Source organism: Protopterus annectens, chromosome 8.part0 (assembly GCF_019279795.1).
Source record: "Protopterus annectens isolate FY-2018-M chromosome 8.part0, PAN1.0, whole genome shotgun sequence".
Taxonomy (NCBI): Eukaryota; Metazoa; Chordata; order Ceratodontiformes; family Protopteridae; genus Protopterus; species Protopterus annectens.
In genome coordinates this window covers 1145916118-1145928987 of record NC_056741.1, presented here as the reverse complement: position 1 = coordinate 1145928987, position 12870 = coordinate 1145916118, and the positions used below count along the sequence as shown (strand labels likewise).

Below are 12870 nucleotides of genomic sequence, written 5' to 3'. Positions count from 1 at the left end.
TTAGTGTCCAATCTCTCATACAACTCTCCATATGCCTTATCCTTAGTCTTCGCCACCTCTCTCTTTGCCATGCGCCTCATTTCCTTATACTCATGTCTACTTTCTTCATCTCTTTGACAATCCCACTTCTTCCTCAACTTCTTCTTCTGTATACTCTCTTATACTTCCTCATTCCACCACCAGGTCTCCTTGTCCTCCTTCCTCTGTCCAGATGTCACACCAAGCACCTTTCTAGCAGTCTCCCTTACTAGTTCTGCTGTAGTTACCCAGCTATTCGGTAACTCTTCACTGCCTCCCAGTGCCTGTCTTAACTCTTCCCTGAACTCCACCTCACAATCACCCTTTTTTAACTTCCACCATTTAATCCTTGGTACTGCTTTCACAGTCCTCCTCCTCTTCTTGATCACCAACATCATCCTACAAACCATAATTCTATGCTGCTTAACTACACTTTCCCCTGTCACCACTTTACAGTCTCCAATCTCCTTTAGACTGGCCCTCCTACATAGGATATAATCCACCTTTGTGCATCATCCTCTACTCTTGTATGTCACCCTATGCTCATCCCTCTTCTTAAAATATGTATTCACCACAGCTATGTCCATCCTTTTCGCAAAATCCACAATCATCTGACCTTCTGCATTCCTCTCCTTAACACCATACCTACCCATCACTTCCTCATCCCCTCTGTTCACTTCACCAACATGCCCATTGAAGTCCGCTCCAATCACTAGTCTCTCACCCTTGGGTACACTCACCAACACTTTATCCAACTCGCTCCAAAATTTTTCTTTCTCATCCATCGCACACCCAACTTGTGGAGCATATGCACTAACAACATTCATCATTACACCATCAATTTCAAGCTTCATAAACATCACTCTATCAGACACTCTCTTCACCTCCAAAACACTCTTGGCATACTGTTCCTGTAGGATAACCCCTACCCCATTTCTCCTGCCATCCACACCATGATGGAACAATTCCCACCTACTATACACCTGGCCTTACTTCCCTTCCATCTGGTCTCTTACACGCACAACATATCAACCTTCCTTCTCTCCATCATATCAGCTAGCTCTCTCCCTATGCCAGTCATACTACCAACATTTAAAGTTCCTACCCTCACTACTACACTCCTAACCTTCCTCCTTTCTTCCTGCCTTCAGGCATGCCTTCCCCCTCCTCTTCTCCTTCGGCCAGCAGTAGCCCAGTTTCCGCCAGCACCCTGTTGGCTAACAGTACTGGTGGTGGTCGTTGTTAACCCGGCCCTTGACCGATCCGGTATGGAAATATGAAATGTTGTCCGCATAAGTCATTTGGCAGAGGTTTTACGCCGGATGCCCTTCCTGACGCAACCCTCTCCATTTATCCAGGCTTGGGATCGGCACAAAGAAATGCACTGGCTTGTGCATCCCCTGAGAATATCTGGGAATGCAGTGTTGAATTTGTGTAAAGCTTCATCAAGGGGTAAGTGGAGAAGGGGAAGACCAATTAAAGGAGGGGAGAGTATCATTAAATACCACTGGGTCGATGTTGGATAGGGTATGTTGGTCTTTGTATTTGTGTGATTTGCAGTATAGCAGAGCATATCTTTGAATGCAAAGAGTGGAGTGGTTGCTTAAAGAATCTGGTAGCGTTTTGGGGTTGTGGTAAATGTTCGGATTGGAGACTATGATCCAGTCCAGGATTGTGCCAGAGTTGGTTGGCTTATTTAGGTGGGTTGGGGTTGTGATGATTTGAGTGAAGCCATGCAGATTTTTAGTGGAGTTAGGGAAGTCAGGAGTGCGGGTTTGCCAATCAATGTTGACATCACCCAGTATTAGAGTTTCATAAGGTTTGGAGTGAGTTAATAGGAGATTTGTTCATGTAAAGGAATATTGGGTCTATATTACGACATCGAAAACCCGTATCATCGAACACCACAACACCGACATACATAGCGCGAACCGTAAATACACTGAACCCCCTAAACCGCAAATTTTCAAATCTCGAACCGTCATAGTCTGCCAAAACCACCGCACGCTACATACTACATACCCAAACATAATAAATAAAACACATACATACACTAACCAAACCCTGCTTCTAACCCTGCACTAAACCTTACATACATTACTATTTATGCACTTGCATTAATCCGCACCGTAACCCTAAGGTCCGTAACTATCGCACACTTACCCTACAGACATATACCCAAACAAAACAAATAATCCACACACATACAGTTAACAAAACCCTACTTCTAACCCTACACTAAACCTTATATACATTACCTATCTATGCACTTACCTTAACCCACACCCTAACCCTAAGGTCCATAGCTATCGCACACTTACCTTACAGAGCTGTACCGCAGATGGGCCAACCATAACACTTCGACATTTGTGTTTTGCGGTTTTGAACGTTAGCTGTTACCGTAGTTCGTGCTATACGTGTCGGTCTTGTGGTGTTCAAAGAAACGGGATTTCAATCTCGTAATATAGACCCGGAATATTAGTGCCAGGGGGAGTGTAGATGACAGCAATTGCTAGTTTTTTTGTTTTTGTTTTGTGGCTGTTAAGTTTATAGTTGACTGTTAAGATTTCTTCTGGTTGAAAGTTGGGGAGGGAGATGTTGATAGGAGATATATTAAGTTGGTCAGTATAGAGTATAGCTACACCTCTGCCTTTTTTGGGTATCCTGTCTAGGCAGAAGAAGATGTATCGGGTGGGGGAATAATTTTGTTGTCAGAGTTTCAGTTAAGAGTTATTATGTCAAGGGAATGTTGGTCAATCCAAGAGTGGAATTCACTGACTTTATTAAGGATGCTGCATATGTTCAAGGAGTGTAGTGTTGGCCCAGGTAAAGTAGGGTGCCAGAAGCAGATGGGTTGCAGTGAAGTAAGAAAAGAACTGCAGGAAATCCCCTTAAAAAGAAAAAAAAATCAGGCTATGGAGTGGTGTCTGTTTTAGCCTCAGTAAAAAAAGAAGTGGTATGCAAGGAGAAAAAGCAAGGCTAACAGTGAAAAAAGGGGGTGGGAGAGAAAGGTTGATGCAGCTAAGCTATTGGGTGGTGATGGGGATATTAATTTAAGACATAGAAGAACTAGCATTTATCAGAGAGAGAAAAAAAAAGATAAAAATGCCTGCTACCTAGGTATTATAACTGTGAGGCTGAAAGTCGGTGTTAGGAAAGGAAGGAGAGAGAGGAGTTAGGGTGCGAGATGGAGAGAGGAGTTAGGGTGCGAGATGGTGATATACAAGCAGCCAGTATAGTTTCACAGAGAGAGAAAGTGTTAAAGCTGCAGAGTGTACATACGTTAAGAATTAAAAGCTTTTCTGTTTGAGCAGGCAGGACTCCTGTGACCGGGGTTTTTCGTTGCCACACAAGCTGAAAGTATCCCGTGTAATCACAGTGAGATCATATTAGAGATGCAGTCTCAGTGGTAAGGTGAAAGGAAACTTATGAAAATAAAGGAAGGGAGAGGTTAACCAGCTAAGAGTCTAGGATAAACTCTAGGTGCTAACTGAGTTAGGCATGGTATTTTAGAAGGGTAGAGTGATGTTAGGAGAGAATGTGAAGGGATATATAGTTTGTAAAGTTTAAAGGGAAAATCAGGCAACAGACAAAGTATAGAGGAGGGGAGGGAAGAGTGGCCATAGTGGTAACAGTGAGAGGGGATAGATGAGCATACACAGGTAGGGGCAGCGGTAGGAGAATCAACTGATAGTTATGAAAATTAGGATAAAAGTAGAAATATGCATGCATACAAATACACAATAATGGCAAGGAGAATCAGCCAGATTTATGCAGTCGTGTGTACAATAATGGAATTAGTAGCTTATAACACCACTATGATGCTGAACAAATCGTACAACAAAGGAAACTATGCTATCAAGTGTAATGTGGAACACTCTGTAACCGCTAGCACTGCTGATATTTAAACAGTCTGTAACCACTAACACTGTTGATATTTGAAACAAACAAAATAAAAGTGAAGGTCGCTGCTGTGGGGTGTAAAATAATACAATCTGTGCCTTTTGTCACAGCTGGTATTCAGAGCAATGCTAAACAAGAGAAGTCTGTGCTACAAATAAGGTAACAAACTAAATACACAAACAACCAGACTGCAGCAGAATTCAGTGTTTTAATGATAAAACTGTATAAAGGCTACAATTGCCTGCAATTTAATTATACTTTGTTAAAAACCTGTTAAAAATACAAAGGATAAACACTTTCATTTGCAGTATATAACATTTAAACTTCTTCAGATCCATCTTTTATAAGCTCTGACTGTCACATGACTACACTTTTAAAGAGAGTTTGCAAAGAACAAAATTGTGTACTGCTGTATAAGCACATTTCGTAATATACAGATCACAACTTTCAGTTTATAATATTGGAGAAGGTGCATGCTGATTTAAAGGGTGGGATATGGCAAACTGTTTTAGAACAAAAAGAATTACATTAGGAAATTTACCTGAATACTACTAAGTAACCCGGTTAAATTATGTAATGTCTATAGCAAGCATTTTAAAGTTGCATGGCAACTACAGTAAGAGATGATTTTCAAGGTGTTTTGCATGGTTGTACTGTTTATAGTTTTAAAGGCAAGTTCTGTTTTGTTATTATTAAAACGCTGGATTCTGCTGCAGTTTAGTTCATTTGTGTATTTGGATATACAGTAGTTTGGTTCTCTGAACTGCACCTTTGTGAAAGGTAGGGAACTATTCCTAAGCTACTTGACCTACATAGCAAAATGCAGTGAGGGAGGAATATAATGTCTTGGCACATTTTTCTGAACACCATTAATCAAATTTGCAGAATCAGTTTGCTAAGTGTTCAGCTTCTGGCTTGCAACAAATAAAAGGGACAGTGTCTAGAATATACATTTACAAAATCAATTCACAGTCAGTACAGCAGAATAAACTAGAAGTAAGCAGCTATATGATCTAATTGCTTATCTCAGTTAATCTTGATACACACAAGAGTTTTCAGAAACCTAGAACTGGTGCTGAGTAGTGGTGTCTGCGTAGCATTCAAGTAAGCAGACAAAGCGGCAGTTAAGTAATAAATTCAATGTACAATTCCATTTGGTTGGAAAAGTACAGGATAAGCTAAAGAATGGAGCTCGCACAGCATCAGACGGCTACAGGTGTACCTGAAAGGGGGAGACTGAGAGAAAGAAAGCTCCAAATGCCAACACAGCATTTTAAACGGCACAAGGCATCATGGGAGGGGTAAATTAAAGAGAAAAGCCTAAAGCAGAGATTATAGAAAAAGAAGGAATTAGCACACTATAATTGCAGGAATGCTTATGTGTTGTGTATTAAATATATGCATTCCTACATTGTCAGCTTTGAAGTCGCTGAGCAGTGGCATGATGCAATCGGGTCTATATTATGTCACTGAAAAGTAAGTACGTTGAATACTTCATCAACCCATTTTCAGCGAAAGCGAAACTCTGCAAACGATCATTACGTCAAACTTTTTCCCAAGGTAAGTAACCATTGGGCCAACATAACAATCACATAAAAACAGAAAAAATTTAAAACCCACCCTGCTGGGGAGCTGCACCTCCCACACACCCCCTAACTAAATATACCAACTCTGAGATTGCACTACGGTAGGGAAGAGGGCAAATTCCCAAAGATGGCCCCACTGGTTGCTTACCATGTGAAAAATGTAGATGGAACGATCATTCGTGGAGTTTCGCTTTCTCTGAAAACAGGTCGATGAAGAGGTATTAAATAGATTTACTTTTCACTGATATAATATAGACCCGATGAGATCTGCATGTTAATGCTAAGCTACTGCATTTTAGTCCGTGTAAGCATTTGTACCCTACAGCTGTGTTCATTATTTTGTGGACTGGTAGACCTGTATGAAATATTTTTTTCTTTTCACCATTCCATTCATACTATACAGGGAGCTTTGTCCTTTGTAATTCCCCAACAGCATTGTTAATATATTAAGGTTGTACCACAGGAATATGTGGTAGCACCTCATGACAACCCTTTATTTCAGTGTGAGCCATTTGTGTGCCTTCCACTTCTAGTTGCAGTCTGTGTTAGTCTGTACAGTGTTGGGACTAGTGGTTGCAAAGACAAATTATCGAAAGTGGTAAACCAGTGGTAAGAATGAGAAAGTTTTAGCTCACATCTGCTGCAAAATTTGTAATATGCAACAGACAAGAAAGTGGTGTGCATTTTATTTTGCTTGTTTCAAAGAAGTGCTTTTTGGAAAAAAATTGTATATTTAAGTTGCTCTTTTCTGAAGTTGGGTTGCAGAAGTTGCAAATCTGCAGTTGTTTTGCATTTCTTATTGGATACATATTTCAGTTGGGATATATGAGGATTAGGAGAGCAGACTAGCTGAACATCAGTTTTTGGGGTGAGCAAATAAGAACCTTGCTGTTGTGGAATATGAACTTGCAGAAGTCTGAAATGGTAGGGCAAATGCAATGGCCAGTAGTGTGAATCTGGCTTAGGCAGAATGATGGGCAGCTGTGAAAAAAATAGAGTGCATGAAAGATACTTAAGCAGTAGTGGTCTTGAGAGTTGCACTGTGTTGCGTCAGTGAGTAGGCTGCTCTGACTAAAGGCCCTCAAAATTTTATTTTCATGAGATGAACTTATTGCGTCCATTATTTGTAAGTGTAGTTTTTGGTCATTACTTTTATTTTAATTTTAATCGTGTGTGTTTGTGTGTGTGTGTGTGTGTGTGTGTGTGTGTGTGGATGTACTTACAAAAAAGAAGCACCCAAACATTGATGTACTTCACATTGAGGTCAAAGTTACTTTTTTAATCATTTGGTTTGTCATTGCACATGCTCACCTCCACATCCACTGCTAATTATATATACCAACTCTGAGATTGCACAATAATGGGGAAAGGGCATATTTCTCAACCTCATTATTACTGCAGTGTCAAATTGTCAATTTTTTTTTTGTTGACCAAAGTGTGTTGACAAAACAGCCGTCAACAATAACGGAATTCAACTAAACTGAGTGCTCCTATATATAATTTTGCAATCATTTCCATGAAATGACATCCATCGAATGCTGAAAATAAAAATGTCATGAATCTGGCATGATTGCATGAGTTTTGCTGCAAGTCTGAGTTCACAGCTAGTGCACTGGAGGGGCAGGACAAAGAAAAGGAAAGAACTCCGGTGTCTCATACACCAAGTTTACGTTGTGACATGACTCCTGATTTAGAAATTATATGCTTAATGTGCTTCTTTAGGAGAAGTAAGGGTATTTAACTGCACCTTGCTGAAGCAGGTAAGCAGACTGCGAGAGTGTTTACAAGTCTTTTTTGAGACATTTAGGCAGCAGTCATTTTGTAATTGTTCTACTTCATTGTCTTGTCAGTGGGTATTGTGACACACTATAATTTATCTCTTTTTGTGGACCTCAGTATTGCAAGGCAAAACTTGCGGGTGGGATATGTGGCAGTTATAGAACTGTTGATTCTTCATAAATTAGATAAGTAGCTTTTCTGACTTTAAAACTATGATAGAATTATTTTGCATTTTTCTTAGCTCCGCATTGTCTTTTAAGTTTGTAATTATAAAAATGTGTAAGTCACTGCCGCTGTGTTATAGTTGGCTTGTATTACAAATGAATCCTATTTTTTTCTTTTCAGTGCACAGTGAAAAGACAGTTGTCAAGTAAGTTCTTAATTTTCTTGCATACTGTACGGGTTGTTTTCTGACAAGCCAGTTACAGCTTCTTAAATAATTATTAAAGGATGATAATTGTAAATGTTGTTGAGGGACTTGCTGGAGTAGTGAATCTCTAATTTGCATTATTTGTATGTTTTCATTTAACATTTTGGGATAGAATGTTGTATATAGAAAATAATTTGTAACCTCTTCTCTTTGCAAACTTGTAATGGTGAAGAGAAAGGGGAGTGGCCAACATCTCCACTAGAAAGAAGAGGCCAAGTGCCTTCGGCTTCCACTTCTTCCCATGATCCTCGAGCCTAAGGTTGTAATATCTTATGGTTGAAATATTCTGTCACAGACTCACTTGTGATATTAGCAGAAGTGGATTTGCTGTACTGTGTAAGGCAATTAATTTCCTGCAAATCAGATAATGAATTAGACTGTCATTCTCATTGTAAACCCATGTTCCTCACCATCCCCATCCAGTTCTTTACATGTTATCAGTTTAGCTTTATTGTTTCTTGTTTTTTATTACAAGAGGGGAAGGATAAGTGATGATTATAATGAATGCGGGAGACTCTGAATCATCTAAACTGTCACTTTGCAGGTTTAATAAACCGATTTAAATTGTACTCGTGTTACAGATATTACCTTTTCAGAAAGTGAGCTGTAGTATTAACATTTCAAAAATCCCCAGGGTTTTGGTGTTTCAGTTCTTGTGATTCACTCCTGGCTTGTCATCTCCCTGACAAATAAAGCAAAAGCATATTATTTAAAGAAGTGTGAAGCTGTCAAAATGGTAATAATAGGCTGAAAGCTCAAGTAAAGGTGTATGACTAAGAAAAGGAACAATCTGGCAGTGCTTTTATTGTCTATTGAAATATGAAAATATTTCTGAAGCACTGTTTTTAATCCATCTTTAGCATTTGCCAATTGAACTATTTGTTGTGTAAAGTACTAGTTTGCAGCTGTAGTGTGAAGGTTCATTACATATGGCATGTGGCAGTGGGAGTTTGCTTGAAAAATGGCAGTAGAAACAAAGATAATAAAGTGCGGCTTTTACAGTTGAATCAGCAGTAACTCTGCAAAGAGACTTGTATCTAAACTGTATGCATGTCAGAGTTGGACCATGGGCAAGTAGTTTCTTAGTTCTTTGTACTATCTTCCTGCCATACAGAGATATTTAACTTCATTTCGGGGGTTGCTTTTAGCAGTGGACTGCTATGGACTGACTGAACTGTTCTGCTTGCTTAAATCTGTAGGGCATTCTGCACCACCAGAAGCAGTCATGCCTGAGATAAGAGTTTGAAACTGAAGTATGGAGAGGACTACATTTTCAAGCCAGTCAGACATAGTTAAAACATTATTTTTCTTTGTACTTTCTAACTATGTTTTGTTTGTTAATCTTAATTTATGGACTCTGAATAGATCATGTAATGGTCTCCTTCCAGGTGCAGTTGCTGCGGTTTCAGAACACTGTTTGGCTGTTAACATAGATTTTCTTCGGGATGTCATAGCTGTGGTCTCCAAACACTTTGTCAGCATAGCTCATAGTTGTCCAGGGTGTTGTAGTCATTCATAGTCTTTAAGGGAAGTAATGCCGTTTTGCTATAGATGTTTGATAGTTCATGCTATATTAATCATGACCTTAGGGCAGTGTTTGGCTCTCAAGAGAAACAGAAAATGGCTTTCACGATGTTGTGATACATTAGGCATGATTTTTCAGACACAAGTGTCTTTCACCACAGATGACATTGGCTTAAAGTGTTTCCGAGATCAGTGTTTGAAGGTTCAAATAGTGACTGGCTGATATAAATAATCTTGCTGCTAAATGTACCAGTTATACTGTCCAAGAACAGTGGCTGGGTAACTGTAGGAAGTGCTGGCACAAGCAAGATAAGTTACTGGGAGTCCTACTTCTGGATGCAGCAGTTCTAGAACAAAGAAAGTAAGGGGTTAGTGTCCATACATGTAATGCTAGTGCATGGTATAGTAGTTATTGTTTTAAAGGCAATTGCTTAGTTCCTCATTCACTTCATAATTATATGGGAGTTATTGAGATTAGTACCAAGCTTTCAAGTCTTCTATTGCCAGTGGTTTAAACTTCGTCTTATGACTATAGAAGATTAACATGCAGTTACTAATTGGCCAGCTGATATAGGAGCAAAGTGTCTTCTGATTGTGCCAGCAACCCTAGTTTGTTTTAGCACCTGATCAGTGAGTATGTGGTGGCTGCTTTGCCTTTCTGAGTGAAGAATATGGAGGGAGTTCTGTAGCCTGCCATTAATCTCAGTTTTTCCATGTTGTTAAACAGACAACTTCGTGACCTGGGAGGTTGAAGCATTCACTTATACCTGCTTTACAGGGGAGAGGAGGGGGATGTGGATAGGGTATTAAAAGGTGACATCTCCAGATACCTGTCACACAGCTGTTGCTTTTAAGGTACTTACTGGCATCCCTCAGCATGGATTACTGCCTAACTTGGTAGCCAACAACAATCTGTGTTTTCCTTCTACTTACTGTACGTATAGGTTCATAGGTTCATACTAGGCTATCTGCCCGAGGGCATTTATAAGCCTAGCCATAGTTTTGTGGCTTACGCCACCCCTTAGTTTGGAGAAACTATGCCCATTATTTAGCTGTGCCTCTGTCAAGCAGTGACACTGAGGTAACCCCTGGGGTGTATCTGCGATCTCCCATCCATTGGTCAAGATTCCTCTTGAACAAGGCCAGCGAGGTGCTCTGCCTCACATAAACCGGGATTTTGGTCCACAGCATAGGGAGTCTTTGGGTGATGAATCTATCCCTCCAGCACGTCCTATTAATAACCGTGTCGAGGTTTAAGTCACCCGCCCTTGTGGCTCTGAGGGATCTAGATTTTTTGAAATGAAGCATATTCATCAAATCTGGGTTTGACATGGCCTTGTATGTCAGGCATAGGTCACCTCTGAGTAAGCTGCACGCAACTGAATATAACTGGAGTTCTTTCAGTCGTGCAGCATAAGACAGATTTTGAGACCCTTTATCCTTTTGGTGAGGAACTTTTGTGGCCTCTCCAGCTGCTGCAAGTGTCGGGTCAGATACATTCCGAATGGGGCATTGTACTCGATCATTGGTCTGATGAGTGATGAGTATAGGGAGACTATGACTTCCCTTGATCTAGATGTGAATCCCTTCATGATAAGGTGGGCAATGTAGAAGGTCTTCCTAACTACTTTAGCAATATGAGTGTCGAATGAAAGGCTACTGTCAACCTGGGTTCCCAGGTCCCTAATAACTTCTTCTGTGTTCAGGGGATTGCCACCTATATGGTAGCTAGGGGTAACCTTATTTTTCCCGAAGGGTATGACTATGCATTTAACTTGAGGCCATGGCTCTGGCACCAGTTATCTGTTTCTGTGAGACCCTTCTGAAGGATATCTGTGTCGGATGTGTTCTCAACTACAGCGCCCAGTTTGCAGTCATCTGCAAACTTTGTCAGCCATAACCCTCCTGTGTTTATCAAACATTTATGTTAATCACACACTAACTTGCATTTTCCATGTCCTGAATTATATCTAATGAGCATTTCTCTGTAGTTGCACTCTGTTTAATGTTTATACATGTATTTTATGCTAATTGTGTGCATGTATCAAATGTTCTGTGTTACATGTAGATGTGATGTGCTTTGTTGAGGAAGAATTTCTGTCTGACTTTTCAAAACAATATGTTTATCAAAACAGTTGCTCTCCTGTTATTGCAAAGTTTATCAGTCTGTAAGCACTGGGACAAATTCACATGCTGATGGTTTACTGCATGGTGAAAGAGCTGTTAAGTTATTATAATGAAATCACATCCTACCACTGTTGTGTAATGCAACTTGTTAAGGAAGAATTGTCATCTAAATATACTAATATGTTGATTACACCAGAGTTACTACTGTCAAGGTTTTCCTCATGGGGTTGTCTCTGTAAAATGATTATGCTTACAAGGGCAAAGTAGTTATAGTATAATTAAACTAAAAGCAATACAACAACCAAAAAAGCATAATGATGGGCAGTGTTAGTAACGTGCATCTTTTCTTTATCTTCTCTGCTTGATGTACTGTTGAATTGTATGTCCAGTCTATGTTATTGTTTCTCTGAAGATCTAGAGCTGCAGGGTGCTTGCATCCTCCCCCACCAGTGTATGTTATGACTTCTTGTGCTGTACACTAGGAGAGCATTTCTAATTTCAGCAACTGCCATTTTTCCTACACTTGCAAAGTTCGGGTCTTGAGCCTGCTGTCTGTTTCGGAAAAATTCCTGCATTTTGGTGCTTACAAATTTTAAGACATGAAAGTGCTCATTCAGCTACCAGATTGAGGCAGTACCTATGCAGCCTTTCTCTTTACAGGGGAGAGGAGGGTACTGCCATAGGTGCTAGCACATCAACCCAGCCACTCAAAAGCTCCAAGATGAAAAAGCTTCAGGCTTATCTGATACCTTACTTGATCACACCAGTTGAAATTGCCCATTGTGAGGATAGATGCTGATTCTATTTTGCAACTCCTGGTTGGTTCCAGAGTATTACATTAAGGTAGTTGACTGAGAGGTCAGACATCAAAGCAAGTTATGTCCATGAAAATGTGATCACAAGTCCTCTGTTGGCTAGCAGGGGTTGAGTTCACATCAGTTCCTTCTTTCAGTGCATAAATGGCCACTGTAAACATACGCTGGGCAGCAACCTTGAGGGTGCATCCTTGGGGTATAAGTTCTACATTCTGTGTTCACCACCTGCTCCCCATGAGTGATTCCTTGAATCTCCCAACCAGTGCTTGGTGATTGCACTTTAGTCTTGTAGCTTTTCACTCCTAGTCCCCCTCCTCCTGCCAGGTACAGCAAGGATAGATTTGTTAGTGTGAGGATTGCCCCCAGGGAGTTCTGTACCAGAGGATACAGGTCAGGCCTTTGAAGTAGACAGTTTGACAGCTGTGGGACTTGACTTTTGGGAGAGCAACACCTTTAGGAAACAGGCCCGATGCCTGTGGAGGCTTCTTTTGCACTTTGTACTGCCTTTGCAGGCATATTCCCACATATTTTCCTTTCAATCAACACAAATTATGTGCCTTTTGCACTCCTGACCTCCATAATGCATTGGCAGTGCTGAGATGGCGATTGATTCTCCATGAAATCTGCATCTTGGAAATGACATTTAGAGGACCAAGATGGTAATATTTCTGAGGTGTGCATAGACAAC

At 40.3% G+C, this 12870-nt stretch overlaps 1 protein-coding gene across 1 annotated transcript in view; it reads left to right on the top strand.

Moving 5' to 3' along the window:
* LOC122808415 (F-BAR domain only protein 1-like) overlaps positions 1-12870 on the top strand; it is a 2144012-nt gene that overhangs the window by 1353548 nt on the left and 777594 nt on the right. Inside the window, exon 15 of the mRNA XM_044079378.1 lies at positions 7632-7656. Within this exon, the coding sequence (XP_043935313.1) occupies positions 7632-7656 (25 nt within the window). The remainder of the gene's footprint in view (positions 1-7631; positions 7657-12870) is intronic.